This window comes from Manacus candei, unplaced genomic scaffold (genome assembly GCF_025592945.1).
Source record: "Manacus candei isolate 608988 ecotype Guabito, Panama unplaced genomic scaffold, ASM2559294v1 h1tg000050l, whole genome shotgun sequence".
Lineage (NCBI taxonomy): Eukaryota > Metazoa > Chordata > Aves > Passeriformes > Pipridae > Manacus > Manacus candei.
The window spans coordinates 19,914,532-19,936,161 of NW_026138098.1; the positions used below are offsets into that span (position 1 = coordinate 19,914,532).

A 21,630-nucleotide genomic window follows, 5' to 3' on the forward strand; every position below is an offset into this window, starting at 1 on the left:
TCCCAGCCTAGGCGTTCCTCCCTTCTGCCAGTGCTTGCAGACCACAGGAGAGAGTGAGTATTTCCAAAGTGTGAGAAATATCCACTACTTGGCCCATGGGACAATTAGACAGCCACACCCTGACTGACCTAAGAAACAGCTTCTTCCTGGTCTTCTTGAGATAAAAAGGGAATATCCTTCCCACTCTGGGTAATCACCAAGGAAAGGGCCTGAGTCCTGAAGCTCTGGTGTGACTGACCTCATAAACCCCAACTTGAATAATCTAGATAAATTATTCCATGGATAACTGGGCTCTGGGCACTGCTGGGACAGGCCTGGCAGCCACGGGAGTTCAGGTGCATTGCACTGCTGTACCAGTCCAGCCATTCAACTAACACTTAAGTCAAGTGCTTAAGCCCAAACCAAAAGGCCTTTCTGTCCATAGAGGGAACCTTTAGGTCTCCAGAAATTGCTGTGTTGCACTCTCAGAAAGCACAGAGCAAACACACTGAAGATGCTGCTCAAGTTGCCTGACTCTGGGACAGCAGTTTGGGCTCAGTGCTTATCCCAATACCTATCAAGCAGAAGTATTCTAAAAGGCTTCATGGTGCCCCCAAGCTCTGGGAAGACTTAGCAATGTAGCACAATGTGCAAACACGACAGTCTGGCCTGAAACATTCACGCAATGTGACATGTATGCCAACAGCCTTCCAGGAATCAGGCTGCAGAAATTACAGTGACTCGAGCACAAAAGATTGTTTGGCTTTCTCTTCCAGCCAGGATATCTCATCTTTTCCCTCTAAGCTCTGAGAATAGTTGGCAATACCAGCTCTGTAGGAACTATCTGAACTATCTGCAGATCAAGCCAGTGAAACAGTAAGATGAATTAGCTGAGTAAATTCTTCTACTTTTCTTAAAAGAAAGACCCAGGAGGACAGAACCATTACTTCAGAAAGGCAATGAGAAACAGTGGATAAATGCTGGAGAATTCACCTCAGTTCCCAAAGATGAACAAGCCTACACCCTAAAGGAAGGAGGCAGATGGAGATTAACTTGGCTATAGGGACAAGACTCTTCATCTCTTTACCCAAACAAAAGAAGGAAGCACCAGTCAAACATCTATGAGGGAAAAAAAGTCAAAAGATCAGGGAAGGGAGGACTTACTGGATCAGTGGCGACAGCAGAGCAGCGTTGCACCAACCCTTCAAAGGTGGCTTTTAATGCTTGGTGCTCAGGGGGCAGCTCCTTCTTCTCAACACTCTCCACGGGTAGCTGGTGATACTGACAGAGAGAAATGAACAAAACAGAAACATGAAAGGCTAGAGCAGGTAGATTCCCCTCCTGAAATTACACAACAGAAGGAATTTCACCCCTTCACAAACCCAGAAAATACATGGAAGCACAGCATCTTCAGACTGTAATATAGCTTCAAGTCTCTGTGGATTTCCAACTTCAAGCAGGCTGACAGCCTGCCTGGCCTCCCTCCCTCTCTCACAGCCATACCCAGGTGTCATTTTTCCAACCTGGCAACTCCTCTAACACTCAGGCAGAGATGTCTTGTAAGGGCTAGGGAGTAACATAAGCCCTCTGTAGCTGCCAAGTAATAAGAACCTCAAAAGCTGAGTTGTTTTTCTACTTGACAAGGCGCTGGTGGCTGGGGAATGCCCCACTTCCCCTGGGTACCTGCAGGCTGCCTTCCCTGGGTGCTCCTGGGGGTGACTGGCCAGATTCCTGCAACCTGGATAGCTGAGGATGGATCGCCTGGGGCTCAGTAGGCAGGCCCATTACTGGAGCTGTGATGGGGGCTGGAGGAGTAAATTTCTCAGGCAACTGTCAGCAAGAAGAAAGGAAAGAAAGAAAAAAAAAAAATCAAGAAAACCAAGTCCAATGAAGAAAGGTTGGTTACACTCTCCACAGTCAAATTCAACTTCCTTTCTAACTTGAACAGTGTCCAGTTCTTAAGATGATGTGTAACACATCCCTGTTCTTTCAGCCCCCTGACTTAGAGAATGGGGCCCTTCCTCTTGCATCTGAGATGAACAGTCAAAGCGACAACAAGAAAACTCCTCTGGAATTGTTCAATCAAACAGATCCGTTACCCCTGAAAGCACTGGTCCTCAGAAAGCTGCCTTGGCTCTGCAACGGCACGAGTCCTGAATGTAGAGATTAGCAGCAGTAAAGTGTCCAACTGAGCAAGTGTTGGGGAAAATCCCACGGCATGGGGGGAGATTCCTCTTGCAAACACTTCATCCTGCCCCTGCTAAGCCTGAGAGTCATGACAGATTCACTCCAACAGGGCTAGATCAAAAGGAGATGGCTTTAACAAGAGGCTAATCCTGTTGTAGTGAGCACAGCCTGAAGCAGGTTCCCAGCTATGCTGCCAGAAAAAAGGGCGAGAAGTCTGTTCCAAGCTAAAGAAGAGGAGTGGGGGCTGGGAACAGTGCCAAAGAAGCTTCTCGCCACACCTGCCAACAGGCAGCAGTGATAGAAATGGGGTACTGAGAGCATTTGTTGCAAAAGAGCTCAGCTCACAGGTCCTCCAGGGCAATCATGACAAGGCAGAGAGCCGCGGGACCAATACAGCAGGCAGCTCTCAGCTACAGCTGTCTCAGCTTCATTCAGCAGAAGTGCCTTATCAGATGGTAACAGCATCTGAGGAAAATTACTGTGGGTCTCACTGTGCTGAGGGGAAATGCTGCCCCCAGCTGTCAGGTGTGAAGGGAGCATGACCTCAGCCGCTATCAAAACAGTTGAGTAGGCAAGGGCCTAAGATTAAATCTGTATTTCTAATAACAAACAACTGTAGACAGCACGGGAAGTACTGACAGAAGATGCAACATCAGAGCTGATAACCATGTTACAAAACAGCCACCCTGGAGAACAGCATGTGACTTTGGATGGCAAAGAGTCAAGATGACTCAAGATTCCAGTCCTAGCTATGCATGAAGTGCAGAAGTAGGCAGACCAACACATATAGAGACCTGCTGAGTTTGTCAAGGAGCATTTATAGGAATGTATTTGCTACATGGAGCTCCCTGGCTAAAAGAGAACCGACACACATTGTAGATGAAAGCTTACCTTTTTCTTTTGAAGGCCTCCTCTTCCAGTAGAGGGATCACTCCAAGATTCCTGAGCTGCCAGAACAGAGAACAAGACACAAAGGTCAGACTTTAAGAAGGTGGCCACAGCACAATTCATGGTTGCTTGCATGGTTTAGAACTTCCTTCAGGAAAAGGGTCCTTGGTTCCAATTCCTCCATTATTACACCTTTAGACTGTTTCAGTCAAGGAATTTCAGACTCAGCTCACAGGCCCATGAACTGTTCTTGCTTCCCTTTCTCTTTCTTAACTGCATTCTTAGCATCTGAGAACATGCACAGCCTTCATGAGGTGATGTCTGATCAGACTGAACTGGCACACACCCAGTCGCACACAGGAAACTTTTTTGCAACTACATGAAGCCTTCCAGATTCTGCACAAGCTGCAGAAGTCAGCCTCAGTCAGGCCTGAAGCTTGGTCAGGACCTGCATGTGTGTTCAGGGGGTTCCTGAGGTTCCCCAGAGAATCAGGCAGTGTGGTACCACAGCGAGAGTCATGCTACAGGTGACAGGGCTTCTCACCAGGACTCACAGGAATGCCTCACAGTGGCAGCCCACAGCAAGGCAGGCTGCTCTGATAAAGGGGGAAAGATTTGAGGTGAGTTGAAATTTTGCCCTTCCAAAATCCTGATCAGAACCAAAGCTTAGCAAAATTTGCTGACTCCCCAACTAGAAGGGAATAGACTTAACCAGTAAATGCCTTGGGAGCAGAGGGGTGTCTCAGCAGATTCTTCTGTGGTACCTTGCCTATAACCTCACTTCAGGTAATTAAAAATCCATCAGACAACATGACATGATAAGACTTCCACACTTCATTCTGCAAAGGTCAAATTGCAACTACCTTGTCTGTTGCTGTCCTGTAAAGGTATCTGCATCTTTAGACAAAACCCCAGTATTATTAACCTCAAGCCCATGAGATAGGAATAATTTGTGAGAAAATAGAATAATTCTAAGGGACAATATCAGAATTGTTGGAGCTCAGTGCCACACTTAATGAGCCACTGATCCTGAACTGAGCTTTAAAAATCACAGGGGAAAGATGCAAAAGGTGCTTCATTACTTTAATTACCTTTATTATTAAAATTCTGGCAGCCTCTTTTTGCCCTCCCTTTTCCCATGATTTCAAGACTTGGTCTCTGATGAGTTTGGATCAGTAGTTTAATTAAGTTGGCACTTCTTTTTATTTTGGGGATTCTGTGCCCTAGAACTCTGCTGGCCCCCACTGAGCCTGTGGCCTAGCAGTCCTTGGCACTATTCCAACCCAGTGGCACTCTGTATCCTCACAGGAAACAGCTATTCAAATTATAGTTTGTAAGCCAGGCACTTAATCATCAGCCATGAGACAACAGGACATTTTGCTGCAGTGAAATGCTATCTTGCCTATGCTACTTGTGAAATAGGATTTCTCACCATCCCTGAAAGACATGCCCCATGGCAGCAATTTCCAGCAATGTCTGTCCTAGAAAAAACAAGACCATTACAGGCTGGAGTCGGGGATTATCCTGGCCAGAAAGGAGATGAGCCAACATGTTGCTGTCCTTCACCCTGTCCCTGACACTCCCCAGGAGCATGGGATTTCTCTAAGTGGAGATCTTTCTTCACTGCACTAGTGATAATATTCACAGAAATTTCTGAAGTGAGAAATTCTGGCCAGTCAGATTGAGTGATTTTACAGTCCCTTTTCAGATTAAGAAAAGTACCAGTCAAAACCAGAACAATAACAGGAAGCAAGAAAGCACTGTCAAGGAAGCCAATTTGCACTGCTAAACTGGGCACGCCCTACATTGCCATTAAAACTGGGAGCAAGTACTGCCAAGGAGAAGGGAATTTCACAGCAGTGAATTCCCAAAGTGTAACTTCAGCTTGAGGAAGTGCTTGAAATCTTTGCCATGGAATCATCTTTCCTTTGACAAGGAAAAATTGGGATATTTTGTTTCTCTGCTGAACAGACAACTCCCTTTCCAGAGTTTCACTCCACACAGAGAGATTTGGTTGGTGGTGTTAGTGCCTATCAAGTACTTGGATTTCGTAAGTAAAGCTGAGAGTTTTGTGCCTGGCAGATGGTCTCTGCAATGAGCAGCAGTCACTGTGCAGTGACAGGCCACTAAGACGTTGAGCCTTACCCCACTGACAATGTAGACTAGAAGATAACTACTCTCAATATCAGTGAATACCAAGGAGAGAAATAAGGACAAAGTATCAGTCAGAAAACCACTACAGTCCCAATTCTCCCCAACAGATGAACTAAGATTCAAAGACAAACCTCCTCCTTTAACTAAAGCCAAAAGCTTTCCAGTTCCCCTCGGAACAGAGCCCCCAAATTCTGCTTGAGAAGCTCTATTCCACCACTGCTCCTGCTAGCACTCACCTCCTCCAAACCACATGGGGAAAGCACAAGTGCAAGTAAAGCCATGCACAAGGCTGAGAGCGTAATAGGGAGAAAATGAGAGATGAGTTACAACCACTGGCCTGTTCTTTGCCTAGAGAACCAAGAAAGGAAAACTGGTTGCTTCCCCATCCTGCTGGCCTAGGAACTACCTGAAAAGACAGAGACTGAGAATGGTCTAATTCCTCCAGGACTGGAGGAAAGTAAAGAAGGAAGAAGATGAAGATCCTGTTTTCTCTACCCAAACTCATGATTAAGAGCACTGAGCTTTCATTTCACTTCCAACATCCTCAGCTGTCACTTACTAGTCCTCAGAATAGGTATGTTCCCTACCCCCAGCTGTAGAGGTCCCCAGGCATGCAAGGAAACAATAGCAACGAGCATGCACGCATGCACACACATCAAAAAGTGCACACACCCCCCACATTTCACTGGAAGCAGCAACATTGCCTCCCCCACAGGTCTGGAGGCTTCTCTGGGTACTACCTGCATGATCCATGTGGGGATCTAGCCAAGGGAAGAAACCTGAAAATCAAGGCAGGGTGGAAAAGTCATCATCACCAACAGCTTTTACTCAGTGAGTAATGTCTCTGGACTACTGTCCTAAACAGCTTTTCAGGAAGGAATTTGTCCAGCTGTAGCTCTGTCTTAAAAATGTAGTCCCCATAGGCTTCACACAGTGGGATTTGCTATCCTTGCTTAAACACAGTTCAGCAAAGGATTCCAGGTGGAGGCAAACCTCAGCCTCAGTTCCTTCACTGTCAGAATATGTGTGGCTTGGAGAAACGTCTGCTCAAAAATTTGTGGATTGTCAGTGTTGTTGTTAGGGATCTCCACAGCCTGGCTAAACCCACTCCCTGAGAGAGCAAAGAATTAACAAACACCAGATGTGGTGATACTGTGGGAAATAGAAAGAAGCAAGGCCCATCCACTGGGAGCTAGGTCCAACAACATATCTTTTCTTCATAATGCTAGCAAAGACTTCACAGCACTTGCATGCTGGGCTGGATTAAAACTATAGGTGCAGAGCGGTCTAAAGCACTGCACAGAGGAATCCAGAAGTGATTCCCAGACAAGCACTTTATGACAACAGGAAAAGAATGGAAGAACTAGAGCACAGCAGACAGAGGAATTTAATCCTGAAGCTAAGCAAGGCATATCTCATGGACAGACAAGCTGCTCTCCCAGCATTTCAAATGCACTTCTTGTGTAAGTTGCATAAGAAAGGGTGAGATCAGCCAAGCCTTCCAGAGGCATTCCATGGGAACCATCACCCTTTCTGTCAGAGCAAATGCCTCTGGAGTGGATGACTACTCAGGGTGCACTGAGGATCTGAAGAGACATCTTGCAAACACAACCTGGGAGACACAACAGCTTAACAGGCTGAATGAGACTGACATTATTGTTGTGTTTCACCACCACTGCAAGACTCAAGACCATGTGCCTGTAAGGTTTGCCTCAGCACCGTATCCAGCCTTTACAGTGACAGACCAGATCTCAGAAGATCCATGTCCATTCTGTACTGTAAACCCCATCTGGGCTTGTCCTGGACACACCAGTCACACAAGCCATACTTACCTGTGGGAGGAGGAGGAATGGCTGCCGGCAGGGGTTTAGTAGATGGAGCTCCAGGACCACCCTGAGGGTAACCCATGTTCAGGGGGCTGTTGAAAGGTGCTGAAGAGAAATCTAGAGGAGATTGACTTGCCACAGGGAGAGGACAAGCTGCAGGAAGCTGAGATGATGGGACTGAGGCTGGAGTGAAGAGGGCAGGCCTGGGTGGTGGAACACCAGGAGATGTCATGGGCATGGACTGTCCTGGCAGAGGAGGCTGGCTGGGGAAGGGAGCAGGACCAGCAGGTCTGACTCCCACTGGTCCAAATGGCTGAGACTGTGACACAGCTAGAGACAAGAAAGAGAGTGTATCAGCATCACTTGTTTCATGTGCAAACTACTCTTGATGCTCTCTTTCATACTAGTAAGTCTTCCCTTCTTCAAGCCATACCCTAGAATATCCATGCCAGGCATATCTTGCCACAACCCTAGCTAAAACAGTCAAACTGCCACTAAGTTAACTGTGGCTTCTCCACCCCTACATATGCTTAGTATCAGTGGATGTGTAGCAACAATTACTAGAACTAGATGTGTCAGAAGCACTGAAAAGCCTCTCAGACAGCTGACTTTCTCTTTGCCAGTACAACAGGTCTCTGAGGAAGAAAGTAGAGCAGCCATCCATGTTGAAGACTTTAGTCTCAGAAAACTTGGGAAATGGACACAACTATCAGACAATGCTTACCTGGCCCTGAGACAGTTGCTGGATTCAAGCCCAAGTTGTATTGTGGGTATGGGTGCCCTCTGGAATAAACACTTGTTTGTGGACCCGTGGTGGCCTGGGGAGTGGCAATGTGGTGAGGTGTCACAGACATGGCTGGCACCGGCTGAGGCGTGAAGAGGGAAGGCACTGAAGGCTGAGATGGTGCTGAAGGGGCAAATGATGACTGATAGTTGGGCTGCAATTGAAAAACAAGGAACTTGCAAATGGCCAACAGAGCCATGTGCACACACACACAAGGAGATGCACTTTTATCCCTGTCACTTCTTAGGCAAGAGAAGGTGCTGCTGCTGCCAGTGCCCTGGATGAACAGGATCAAAGGCCTTTCCCACCAGTGCCCTGGATGAACAGGATCAAAGGCCTTTCCCACCACATAACTTTGCTCAAAAAGATGAGCATCCCACTCTTCAGAGTATTCTCTGGCTCTCAAAAGGATTAGTCCTCAGGAGCCAGTTCCCATAGAGTGACCTCCTGGAAACACAACTAGAGGAAATAACGAAGGAACAATAATGAAGTAAAAGAGGCCAGAAGCAAAACTTCCTGAACAGTCTTCCTGTGCAGGAACTGAGATGAAGCCCTACTACACTAATTTTACTAAGATATGAGGGTAAGATGGACATAGGAGAGTGAACCACAGGCCCTCTACCCTCAGATTTGAGATCTCAGTGGATCACTACACTTGTAACAGCCTTCTCCAGGGACTGCATGTAGGACAGGGCTTTCTGAAAAGATGACAAACAGCTTACTTTTGGATTATCACAGAGGTTGTGTTTGTTCCAGTGAAGGACTTCACTGATGAGTTCCTCAGTGTCTGCAGTCTGTGTCATCTCATATTACTTCATATGCCTTCCACAACCCAGTAGCCTTCCTCCCCCTCCCCAGGCCATAAACACCTGAGCTTAAGGCCTACCTTCTCTGGATGTCTGGGACCTGTTTTGTGGGCTACTCCTTCAAGGGCAGAACCACCCTTGGCTGCTGGAGATGAGTGTTTAATGACCCCTACATTGACACGAGTGTAGGGGAAAGGGGGTGGCTGCTGATCGCCCACATTCTCCCCTTGAGCATGAAAAAGCCGGTCTCGGAGCTGTTCAATCAGGAGCTGAAACAAACTGTGTTTTAGAAGAAGCGCTTTGAGAGCCCCAGATGGAATATGCTGGGGAGGCATTTAAAGCAGACTCTGACCTAAAGCACTGTGAATCAACCTGCAAAGCTAACCATTTCCCCAACAGCCACCAGGAAAAAACCCACAACAAATAGTAAATGACAATCTGGGACATCACCTGCCATATTCCCAGGCACATGAAGTCTCACTGCCCAGTCTTTATAGAGTATTCCCTCCCCAATCTCTCCCCACATTTGGGCACCAGAGAGATTTGTTTCAAACTGCAAGGTGACCACTCCTTCCTCTACCATCTAGTTTCAGGAACAAAGGCAGCTTCTCCAGACAGCTGCTTCCCAGTGTTGTTCTCCATCAACCATTCTACAGTTCCATAGCTCCTTTCCTTTTCCCTGAATAAAAGGCACTACAAAGACAAAGCAAATGAAGACAAAAGCCATATTCTGGAACCCTCTCACATACCTCTATTCTCAAATTACCATAATGAAGGTGAAACCTTAAGTCCTGATATATGCCAAAACCCAAGCTCTCTCTCATACAAAGTACCATTTTTCCCCATATAGTACTCTTTTCTACAACAACCTGCTTGTCACTCACCTCTTTAGAAGTGCTGGGTAGGTAATTCATTGCAGCTGCCAAGCATCCTTGTGATGCCAGGAGATTGGCATATTGGGTGATTCGTTCTGCCAAGACAGGGCCTGGTGCTGGTCCTGCTGTGCCTCGGAGCATCTCAATGGACCTGCTCAGCACCATCACCTTCTCTATGAGATCCTGAATAAGATGGGGAGGGAAGAAAGAGACCACTCAGAACGTGACTAGCTTTACTGATCCATCTCATGCTGAGACAATACCAGATGGCTCTCCCAACTTTCAGCTGACATCGGGTCCAACGTGGACAGAAGTTACTCCACCCTACCAAATACTGTCACTGATGACCATTTCTCCAGGTACACTTGGAGAAACACAGGAACGAGGAAGCAAACTCTGACACTGCTAATTTTATAGTAAGGGAAAAAAAGAAAATCAGAAGCCACAAGGACATTCCAATCAACTACAATCTTTTTACTAGGAAGTTACTACACACTCTAGGAGTTATAAGCTATCAGCTTGGAAGAGGAAGGATTAAAACCACACCAGGAGAAATTCACTAGAAAAAACTACTACTGCAGACAAATGGACCAGAAGGTTTTTAGTTATTCCAAACTCCTTCAACTCCTAGAAATCAAAGTAATGTCTATAGCTGTAGAATGAAACATTCCCACTGGTAAGTGAGAGAAGGCCAGCTTCAAACATAACCAGGAGTGCTGAAGATGCCTTTTTTTGCTGTTACTCACTAGTGGGATTGCAAAACCAGGGTACTCTGTAGCAGAGGGCATAATCTGCAGATATCTGAGTAGAAGACTTGTCTAGCTCATTCTGGTGAGTGACAGACACAACAGGAGTTAGTGACTCAGCCAGGACTGGTTTAAGTGTAACAGGTAGGTAATAACATTGACTTAAAAGCCCTGATTCATCTGCAAAATGTGAGTTCCCATACATGATCATTCTACTTGCAGTGGGAATAACAGTCTAGACTTCATTTTATTTTGCCAGAGGCTGTTCTGAAGGTACAGCCAGATAACTGGTGCATTAAGTTATACATGATAAGCACAGCAGCAAATGTACTCCCAGGATACTACCGGTAAGAAGACAGGGAGACCTCAAACTTCCCTGACTAAAAGGAAGCTCAGAGATGACATCAGTATGTAAGAGAGGTGGGTAGGCCATGACTCCTGTCTTTGGCTGGATTTATGTGCAGTGTGGTCAGTACTCTCTAAACACACAAACCCTGAATGTTTCAGAGTGCAAGCCTCCTTTTGACTTAAGCCTGTAATCCAGGCTACAAGGGGATACTTTTGTGAGCACAAACAGGTCTTCACTGTCTGCTGGAAGCCAGATACCCTATTTGATGGGATAATGCAAACTGTTCAGGGCTACCAGAATGGTCTAAAGAGGAGTCAAACCAACATTATAGCACCTGTACCTGGAGGGCAAGTGGTGACGAAGTCTCATGGTTTTTTACCCAGCATTCCACCAACCTCTCCACATTGCCTGACGAGATATAGCAGAGGCAGGCATCATTGGACAAGGTTCCATCTCCCTCCAACTCTAGGCGGGCACCCAGCATGTCTAGAAAGGAAGAAATGCAGCCAACATTTAACACACTCCTTTTTTGAAGAGCTCATTAAACCCAATGCTCATCTCTCAGCATTCTTACTTTGGCTTGGCATGAAAAGCTGTTGACAGCTTTGGATCTGCACCTAATTAGAATCATTTAAATTGGAAAAGACCTTTAAGATCAAGTCTAACTGTAAACCTTACACTGCCAAGTCCCACTAAACCATGTCCCTAAGCCACATCTACATGTTTTTTAAATAACTTCAGGGATGGTGGCTCTACTGCTTCCCTGGGCAGCCTGTTCCAATGCTTGACAACTCTTTGAGTGTAGAAGGTTTTCCTAATACCCAATTTAAACCTCCCCTGGTGCAACTTGAGACTGGTTTATTCTTGTCCTATCACTTGCTACTTGAGAGAAGTACAGCCTCCTTTCAGGTAGTTGTAGAGTGCAGTAAGTATCCCCTGAGCCTCCTTTTCTCCAGGCTAAACAACCCTAGCTCCCTCAGCTGCTCCTCATAAGACTTGTGCTCCAGACCCTTCAACAGCTCCATTGCATAATTCTTGAATAACACAGAAAAATGGGCATCATGAAAGAATCCCAAAGCCAATTTGGTTGAAAAAAAAAAAAGTACTTCTTCTATATCTGCCAATTTTTATGTCAGCCCAGATGATGAAGCCAGTGAAAAAATCCAACACTCTTTTTTTGTTTTGTTTGTTTTTTCAAAAGAGGTGTGGGAATTTCTAGGCAATAGTAGGGTGCTCGAAGAGTAAACCTGTTTTTGAGGGAATGAAGTCACCTGACCTTCTACTGTCAAGGAAATACCTTTCTCCACAGAATAAAAGAATAATTATCACCCTCTTCGTGTCTCAGCCTAGTGCCTGTCCTGTTTTTTTCCATGCTACTCCTAGAGGTGACAGGAAGTATCCGCATATATAACTTTACACCATGATTCTCAGCTGCAGTGTGCATCTATCATTCTTCTAACTCAACAGTCCACAGTTATTAAATAAGTTCCAGGTATCTGTAAATGAGTTGAACTTTCCTTCCTCAACTCTATTCACTTCTTTCTGTAAGCAGTCCGGAGGTGCCCTGGCAAGGGAAATTGTATCAAACATAGTACACTGCATACCACAGAGCTGGGTATAGTCCTCATGCTTTGAGTATGTTAACAAGATGGCCAGTGCCTCCTTCCAGCTCTGTAGATCACATGTGCAAACAATATCTTGCCAGTTCTGCTGCACAATGGAGGAAAGCAGCTGCAAGGGAAGCAGAAGGCCTGTCAATCACTGAAGCCAAAGATAAGCTGACAGCCTAAGCAAGGGCACCCACAGCGACAGCTCACTTTCAAGCACGCTTCCCGTTATGCAGCAACTACCTCACTGTACATTAAGGTCCACCAATCTCAGCATCCCTATGTTAGCAGCAACTGGAATCTGATGCCTCTCAGGAAAGCAAAAAAGCCCAACAAACCACTTAAGAGAATATGGAAAGAGCCACACTAGACAGGACTAAAGATCTAACACCTATCTTATTTCAGAGCAGCTGGTATCAATGACTGGGAACACAGTGTTACGATATCCCAACCCCTGTTACACTTTCCTTTTTGTAAATTAATAAGTTAGGAACTCCCTAGTTGAGCTGTAAAGGGGCAGTATGCTCCACAAGTTACAAGCATGAGGAGCTGAGACAGAAACTATTAGGAAAAAACAAAAAGGAACAGAGAACTCAGACATTCTATGTGGACAACATAAAATTGTCCTAAAACTACCAAGATATTAAAATAAATGCCATATCAAGAGGAGATACACAGATTCTGTTGACATTCTACTTCCTGCCAAAGCATTTCCACATATATTCAGACAAACATTTGCCAAGACAGTGCACCCCTTCCCCTACTCAGTGTGCACATAAAACTGTCACTTACCAGGGAGAGATTTGTTTTCTGCTTAGCAAAGTAGCGCCTCTGGGTCTCCTTCAGGAGGTTCTCCCCACCAGCTATAGCTAAGATGATGGCATCAGCAAAGCGCTCTGCTCGCATGCACAGCTCCACTGCACCCTCAAAGTTCCCCAACAAAAGGGCTTGGCTGATGAGTCCATCTGTATCTACAGAGATGAGAAGCACAGTCAACCCAAAGGGGCATCACCCAGATGCATTGCTAATGCTTGTTTTAAAGAGAAGGCAGTAAAAAGCATACACAAGCCCAGCTAAAAGAAAATTTAGAAACCCAGATCAGGTTTCACACTTAGAAAAAAACAACAATGACTTGACTCTAAGTCTTCCATCATCTGGAATATTCTCCTAAATTTTTAATGGGTCTCTTATTTGGGAAAAGTATTTCTCTGCTTGATGCTGAGATATGCTGCATGACACTTGGAGTGGTCACGTATTTTAAAAGTATCCATTTGTTGGAGTGGACTAGGTTCTTTCTGTTCTCTCTACTTTTTTGGTTTTCCCTCCTCTCCCCTCTTCCTAAGAGGGCAGAAACACACTTCATGTAACATACCTTCTGTGACAGGAATCTCCAATGTGCTCATATTCTGTGGGATAAGGTTATCAAAAAAGGCTGAAGAGGAGGAAACAGCAGCTACATCATTGCTGGAATTCATCAATAGCTGTGCAAAGAGTGAAGAGGTTAATTAATTCACTGAACACACAGATCCTACCCAAAACAGTTTAGTGGATTATGGAATGGGATGGGGCTGCTCTCCATTTGGTTGCACATGCTTATATAAATCTGACTTCAACTTGGAAACCCATCATGCCTCCTGTCACCGCTCTATCAACCTGTCACCAGGGCAGCAACAAGAGCAGTGCTGCTATTGACAAAGTTTAGGAGATTGGCAGTACAAGACATGCAACAGTGTTGCTGGCTAGCATTCATCAACTCAGCTGTCAGCCCTTGAGTAAGCTGAACAATTTTGGATGGAACAGGGACAAGACCAACAAGAGAAGTCTGTAACTAACAGGTTGGATCACAGCCATGCCTCGTGCTCGACTGAAATGCAGGACACAATTTGTACCCCTAGAATATCTGAGCCAGTGTTTAAGGTTTGTGAAGAAGATTACTAATTTGAACATACAAAAGTTTTTAGAGGAGAAAAATTTACAGTGAACCAGGCCTTGGAAGGCATCAGAAGATGGACATACCAAAATTATGTGAAAAGATATTTTAAAGGAGAGAGATGAAAAGGAAAGAAATGCAAAAGAAATACCACAGCAGAAGCTTCATAGAGGAAATCCAGAACTGTAGCATGAAGTTAAGCTGGGGTGAGGCTAATTCTATCACTGAAGAAATCAGCACTGGTGGAGCAGGCCTTCTTGCAGTGTTAACAGCCAGGAGTCCTTCTTCATCATTCACCCATTTGTTTTGAAGGCAGAAGGGACAGTTATGATCACTTAGTCTGACCCTGTGAGGGTCTGACAGGCCTGTGAACTGCCCTTTGCAATGCCAGCATTGAGCCCAACAACTTGTGGTTGGAATTAAACCTTCCTGTTCATTCTGCCCTCCTCTGCTCTCCCAGGCTGGCAAGATGTACAGGACATACCTGATCTGGTTGTGCAGCGTTTCTATCATCTGCCTCAGGAAGGGGCTGTTTATCTGGGATCCCATTACTCAAACATGAGGCAATCTAAAAAAGTAACAGACATGCACACAGTGAAGCCCCTATCAAAGTAAACATGTGCGTGTGCGCAGCAAAGGTACCAAGGGACTGGCAAGCCCCAGACGCAATTCCCCCAGCTCTTCCACCTGTTTGAAAACTTCTACCTCACCCTGTTCCTGTCTGGCTGCCCATCAGAGGCTATTTATCCTTTTCAGTGCATTATCCTTCAGTGCTGAGGAATCCTCTGAGATGCAGAGAGCAGAACGCTAAAAGAAGTTCTCGCAACTGCACTGGTGTTACACACTTCCAAGAGCACCAGCAACTGAAAGTAGGATAACTGGGTTCAAGATCCCTTTGGTTTGATTCAGTACAGCTACATTGTGTTCGCATTTCCTTTTTAATGGGATATACTTCAGGTGACTCCCAGTTGAAATTTCACACAATTTGGTCTTTTGTGTGCTATAAGATCACTTGCTCGGTTCCAGTAGGGACCCTACAATTTTTCTGCAGTAGCTTTAGTCCTGTAAAGGTTTTTCTCTATTGGAGAGACCCTTTACCTTTTTTTGCAGATCCTCTTTACTGTAGCCCAGCAGCTTTAGGAGTTTAGTCCTGGAATCCTGCTCCAAATTCACCTGAGTCCCAAAGGATATTAAAAAGACAAAAAATATGTTACAACTGAGGTACAACTGTATATCAGGATTATGATTGCATGCATATCTAGTGTACTTGGTCATTAATTCCCTGGATGGTCTAGGAATTGCCAAGGTAATCTCTACATAGAGAGAATGGACTGATCTGAAACTGGATGAAACTGAGACGAGGTGGTTGCCTGAACTCCTAGCTGGCTTCACAAGAATTAGTTAACTAATTGTTACAGAAGCTCTCTGGGTGGGGATTTCAGACAGTCCTAAGGATTCCCACAGGCTGCACACAGTCTAGTTGACAGGTGCTATTTGTACATTTCAAGGCATGATTAACATTCTGCAAGGAGAATCTGTCTGTCTCAGTTAAGTCCCATGCTGTTCCTACTACAGAACTGATCAAACTGTAGATAGATAAGATACTTTTAAACAGTCCATTTCAGCAACTGTTCCTGCAGAGGCAGAAATGGTCCTGCAGGACACTTCTGTACAGAAGCCTGGTTTGTAGTTTAAGACAATCAATCATAACAGATCTTATTTGTGTTGGAGCGGTCGCTCAGGACCACGGGCCAGCTGGATTATAAAAACTGACTAATGTGACAGGTCGATGTATCTCATCCAATGCAACTGAAGATAACTGCAGCAATGGAGACCACTGTGACCACCTAGACTACACCTGGCTATCCTATTCAAGACTCCTCGTGCAAATATAATACTATGGAAAAGATACCAATATTTTGCCCTCCACACAATCTGCCTATGAGTGTCCATAAACCACTGCCAAGACTAAGCACTGTCTTTTCAGAAGAGTGGTCACTCCTTATTACTGAACTCTTTCATATTACCAAATTGTCAATGAAACCATTGTCCTATGTAGGGCTAGCCAGTCCTCATGCCACTGCAGCTCTCTCCCTTATTCTGAAGAATCTCACCGGACATTTGGACTCTGCCTTGAGAGGTAACAATGACAGAACTCCTCAGGTAGCAGGCAGATACAGCTTGGAAGTGTGTTGAGATGAGAAAATCCTGTTTGAGGAAGCCCAAACGAGTCCACTGAAAAGACTATATCAACTGAAAAACATGACAACCTCCAAGATCTTAGCTGCAAAAACTTATCTTAAGAAAATTAACTACCCTACTCATTCAATTCTATTTTAGAGAAATATACAGGGCTAGAGCAGACCATAATTAGCACCTTCTCCCCGTGACCATAAAAGAACTGACCTCTGTATTTCACCACAGCCATCCTACCTTCAAGAAGTTCCAAAGGTTCTCATCAAATGGCAGCTTGGCTGTCTGGATCTTGCCCTGGCAGTAATCGAGGAGGTTCCCTGACTGCAAGGCCATCTGCAGTTCTTTGGATCGGAGTAGGAATTCAGTTTCAGTAGTGACTTGACTGATGAATACCTGATGTGGGTAAGTCTGCTGCATTTGCTGTCCAGGAGCTTTGGTAAGACCAAAGGTAATCAGTTTTCCTCCAAACTAAGAAAGACAAGGGGAGACACAATAAGCATTTTTATAAACAGAGGTAAAAGCAACTCATTTAGCTCTTCATTTAGCAAGGCAGACTCAAGCTCAGCTGTGAACACAAGGAACCCAAGACTTTAAATGTGTACGGATGGCAGGGACATTGAGGGAGTTCACATCACTTGTGCATATCCTATCAGGCCTAGCCAATTGCAAGTGTCAGAGAGGCACAGAGGAAAAAGTACCATTTGGAACTGTTTGTTCTTTTGTGACATGGAGAGGCAGACTGCAATGATCGAAACTATCAGGTGAAGAGCAGGCACTAGACAGACAGAGAACAAGTCAAGCCACAGGCTAAAAGAACAATTCAGCCCTCCAAATTAGGAGCAAAGATAAAAGAAAGTTAAATATATGGATAGGAAAAAGACAGAGGAGAATGAGAATGCATGTCAGCCTACAAGGACAGCTTTTATGACTCTTGCTTAGATTTGTTAACTCCTACTTATAATCTCCCACTCTCTGCTACAGGACTCTTTCTTGTTGGAAATATATCTTAATGTTGAGTAGAAGATCTTCATGGGACACCACATTGCACCTTAAACAGGCATTCGAACAACCAGCAACAGAAAGATAAAGGTTTCTCCAGTGAAAGGAAAGGATTGTGCCACAAGACAACACATTTATTAAATTTTCAGCTAAAGATGCTTCAGTCACTTACTGCAAATGAAACCCCCACAGGTCTGCGAATCCACTTGGGTGGCTTTTTTAATGGTGGAATCAAGGTGGTCTGAGTTACTTGCTCTGGCACTTGCAGAGGAGGAAGGCTCTGTCCTGTGCCAAAGGGATCCAGGTTGTTGAAGGAGGAAGAGATCTAGAATCAGATGGTGATAGGAACAAGATATAATTCAATTCCTCTCTGTATGGACAAAAAACTATTGCTTAAGAATTAGTTACTTTCCTCACTGATGAAGAACAAGGCTAGTACAGCATCTCTTCCTGGAATACCACCAAGCCCCTATGCAAGAGAAATTGTACTTCCAAACAGTTCCAGAAATTATTTCTCAAGAAAGTTTCACCTTGAGAGATTTTCAAGCAGTTTTTCCTTAGCAAGAGGCAAATTTCCTAACAAACACTGTTTGGCCCAGCACCCAGCTCAAACATAGGAGTTACAAAATTACTTGTTTTATGCAAGACAGTGACAACATATGGTCAAAAGTTATCCAACTTATTTCTTGTTTTGCTCACAAAGGAATTCTGACTCCCTTTCTGTTGCTGGAGTCTTTCGAACGGGTTAGTTTTAAGGAATGTCTCAAGGTTTTATAGCTTAGATGAGACTGATGAAATAAACTTTCTTGTCTAGACAAGAGAGTGTGTCAAAAGTGGCCCCCGATCCAGATTTCTGACATTGAGGGAGTCAGTAAGCATCCATACAATGCTGTTGACAAGCATTTTTCATTTTTAACATTGTTTGCATAGATTTATCGGTTGCTAGAGATAACGCTGTTCAAGTTTGACTGGACCATAGGGAACAGCCCCAAAATTCAGCTAACCAGCAAACCTGAAAGGCTGATCAAGGTAAGGTTGCTGAACAAAAAAATCACCGGCAATGTTTTGTCTTTTTGAGGGGAAACCAATTCCAAAGAAAGAATATTTCACAGAATCACAGAACATGCTGAGTTGGAAGGGACCCACAAGGATCACTGAGTCCAACTCCTGGCCCTGCACAGGATCATCCCCAAGAGTCACACCATGTGTCTGAGAGTATCATCCAAATGCTTCTCGAACTTTGTCAGGTTTGTTGCTATGACCACTTCTTTGAGAAGCCTGTTCCAGCACCCAACCACCACCTAGGTGAAGAACCTTTTTTTAATATCCAACCTAAATCTCCCCTGACACAACTTCAGGCCACTCCCACAGGTCCTGTCACTGGTCATCACAGAGAAGAGATCAGTGCCTGTCCCTCCTCTTCCCCTCACAAGAGAGCTGTAGACTGCAATGAGATCTATTTCTTGAGGAACAGCTGATATCTAAGAGATCAAACACCCTACACCTTAAAAAAACAAATATACACAACCAGGGTATCAGTATCATCAACCACGAGGACTGTAACAGAGTTTCTGTCCTAATATCACTGAATTCATAAGAGAGCAATGACCTCTTGGTCACAAACGCCTTGCCACCATAACTGCCATTTTCTCCTTCTGCTTGTGTTCCTACTTGTTATTCTATTTATCTAGGAATTATTCTATACTACTGTTCTCCAGTTTTGAACAGTGGAAGTGTGGCACATGAACATGAAGAATGCACAGAAAGAAAATTCTCCATGGGTTAAATAAATCCTTAATCTCCCACAGCTGTTGCTTGATAAAGTATTTTCTGCCTCTTGCAAATCCTATGAAACTGAACTCAGTCAGCTGTAAATGACTATATAAATAACATTTAAGCCGGCTCATACGTATTCTCTTAAAACCTGTATTGTAAGGCATTTGTTGGCTGGGACAGAGGGAGGGAATTAAAAGACTAGACACCAGATTAAAACTAAAATTTTAGACAGTAGTGACATTTAATCTGTTCAGAGTTTGCTCATCTATTCATTGGCTAAGTAATGGGTTTCAGTATCAAAAATATTAACATACACCAAGTTACAGTCAATAGACTTGAGGAAAATTGCTAATAGTGGCTTATAAGCTACTTTATGAAATTATCTTCTAAACTAATGAAGAATAACATATCCTACTAACTAGTATAAATGTATTTAATTTTAACCTAATGACAAGACAAGCTTGTTAATCTAACATGTGTGCTGCTTTGTTTTTAGTCTAGTAATAATAACCATAAAATATATCTGACCCCAAAACTCCACTTAATCTTGGTTCTCTTCACACACTCTGTCAAGAGGCAGTAGCTTCTGATTCCCGCACCACACCACCATATGTCCTGGTGCATGGGACAGACTGTGTTGCTTAAAAATGCTGCTGTTACACACGTGCACTTGTACCACTCTGAGCAGTCAGGTGAGAAACTGCCAATCTGTCAAGTGTAACATGTTCACAGGACTTTACCTTGTCAGCCTGTGTCTTCTGCTGAGCTTCCAAGTTCCCACCCATAACAGAATAAATGTTGATCCACCCATCAAAAGTGGCAGCAGAGAAGACTGAAGGATTCCTAGGACACCACTGGACGTCAAAGCACCACTGACTCCGAATGGGCAACTCATAAACCACCTATCACAGAAAAAGACAGAAGCACAACACAAATAGTCCCCTGCCTTCCCCAAATTACTTGCCCACAGCAAGTGTGTCACACTTAATTTACATATCACCATTGTAAATCTTATTTTTACTTCTTGAAGGATACATTTGCAACCAAGTTATAGCGCATTGAGTCCAAACAACAGAAAGCCACAAAAAGCTCCTATAAAATAGGATTCTGATTGTAGAACAAAATCCAAAAGCAGCAAGTCACTTTTGCCCTACTTTTTAAGTACTACTGTATCAGAGTACTACGGCTTTGTCACATCTGCTGTTAACCAAGGGAGAGACACCAGAAAACAACACAAGAAAAACAGAAGTCAAGACGCAAGAAGGTGCCATGAGCAAAAGCTTATAAACAGAAAGAATAGTCTGGAATAACAAATATGACAAGGAAAGTACAGAGCCTACAGAAAAAAAAAAAAAGACAACAAGAAGAGAGGACTGTCACAGCTGCACATGAACTATGAAGGTCATGGCAGCCAACAAGTTTATGGTCCAGCACTCAAAAATGCAAAGTTCAATTCATGGCCCAGCCACAGACTTCCTTCCTGTCTGATGTTGGGTAACTGACTAACACAACCTTGACTTTGAACCTCCAGCTTGTAAAATGAAGAGATTTCCTCTAAGCTTTATAGGAACAAAGTATAGACAATCACAGCTTCATTTTCTGTGGGAATATGATCTGTGTTTTCTGTTCCCAGGTATAAGCAAACTAATATAACTTGCTTATACTAAAATTTAGATTGCCAAATTGGAAAACAAATAACCCCTCAAAAAACCTAAAATCCAACCCCAAATATCTCCCAAACCCAAAGAAACCAACCCCTCCCCCAAACTTACCAGATCAGTCATTCTGTATAACTGTACTATCCGTACTACTGCAAACCTTCCCAACTTTTGTATCACCTGGAAATTTTCTGTCAATTGGTACCAAGTTGTCAGAGACTGAAGTGTTTGATGATTTATGCATTCTAGGAGACTTTTGCAGGCTTTTGACTTTTTGATGGGCAACTGGGCCCATCCTCCCTCCTCCAGCACAGATGTCAAGCCCAAAAAGGCGGGAAGAGCCGAGCTTGCAGGCTTTTGACTGTTGCACTGTACCTCTGATGGCCCATAGAAGCCCATCCCCCCGCCAGTGGGGAAAAGGGCGGGAACCAGGGCAGACACAGCAGCTCTTGCGCAGGGCTCAGGGAGAGGTTGGAGGCAGGAGGCATGGCCCGTGACACTGACCACGGATATGATAATTCATAACTTCTTGGAGTGGGGGGGCTTCCCTCCTTCACCCCCAGCAGATCAAGGCCACCACTTCAACCGACAGACATGGAAGCTGCAACTATCAAGTATCATCGCTGGACCCCGTGGGTGGTGACTATGGACATCTGTCCACTCTCAGCTTTTCTTTCCCTTACTCTCCCTTGCTCTTATCCTGCCTTTCTCTCCCCTGTGCATTTTTCTCCTCCCCAGAAAGGTTGTGACAGCACCCAAAAATGTTAACTTACCTGTTGATTCAAAATTGTTAAAATAAATCTTATCAATATATGTTCTCATACACCGATTATTTAGTGTCGTTTCCCTTTAATCCACCCCAAAGGAATT

General features: G+C 44.4%; 1 protein-coding gene across 5 annotated transcripts in view; it reads right to left on the minus strand.

Moving 5' to 3' along the window:
* Nucleotides 1-21,630, minus strand: part of SEC31B (SEC31 homolog B, COPII coat complex component) — a 41,324-nt gene that overhangs the window by 2,713 nt on the left and 16,981 nt on the right. For 4 of the 5 annotated variants that reach the window (XM_051800076.1, XM_051800077.1, XM_051800078.1 and 1 more), the window contains exons 9-25: nucleotides 19,843-20,004; nucleotides 17,499-17,651; nucleotides 16,565-16,795; nucleotides 15,230-15,304; nucleotides 14,616-14,699; nucleotides 13,574-13,682; nucleotides 12,994-13,172; nucleotides 12,199-12,325; nucleotides 10,935-11,080; nucleotides 9,509-9,682; nucleotides 8,705-8,893; nucleotides 7,759-7,972; nucleotides 7,041-7,364; nucleotides 5,949-5,987; nucleotides 3,058-3,113; nucleotides 1,663-1,809; nucleotides 1,144-1,260 (exon numbers count right to left, since the gene is read on the minus strand). In XM_051800076.1, the coding sequence (XP_051656036.1) occupies nucleotides 1,144-1,260; nucleotides 1,663-1,809; nucleotides 3,058-3,113; nucleotides 5,949-5,987; nucleotides 7,041-7,364; nucleotides 7,759-7,972; nucleotides 8,705-8,893; nucleotides 9,509-9,682; nucleotides 10,935-11,080; nucleotides 12,199-12,325; nucleotides 12,994-13,172; nucleotides 13,574-13,682; nucleotides 14,616-14,699; nucleotides 15,230-15,304; nucleotides 16,565-16,795; nucleotides 17,499-17,651; nucleotides 19,843-20,004 (2,526 nt within the window). The remainder of the gene's footprint in view (nucleotides 1-1,143; nucleotides 1,261-1,662; nucleotides 1,810-3,057; nucleotides 3,114-5,948; nucleotides 5,988-7,040; nucleotides 7,365-7,758; nucleotides 7,973-8,704; nucleotides 8,894-9,508; nucleotides 9,683-10,934; nucleotides 11,081-12,198; nucleotides 12,326-12,993; nucleotides 13,173-13,573; nucleotides 13,683-14,615; nucleotides 14,700-15,229; nucleotides 15,305-16,564; nucleotides 16,796-17,498; nucleotides 17,652-19,842; nucleotides 20,005-21,630) is intronic. The other variant, XM_051800079.1, reaches the window with a different exon arrangement.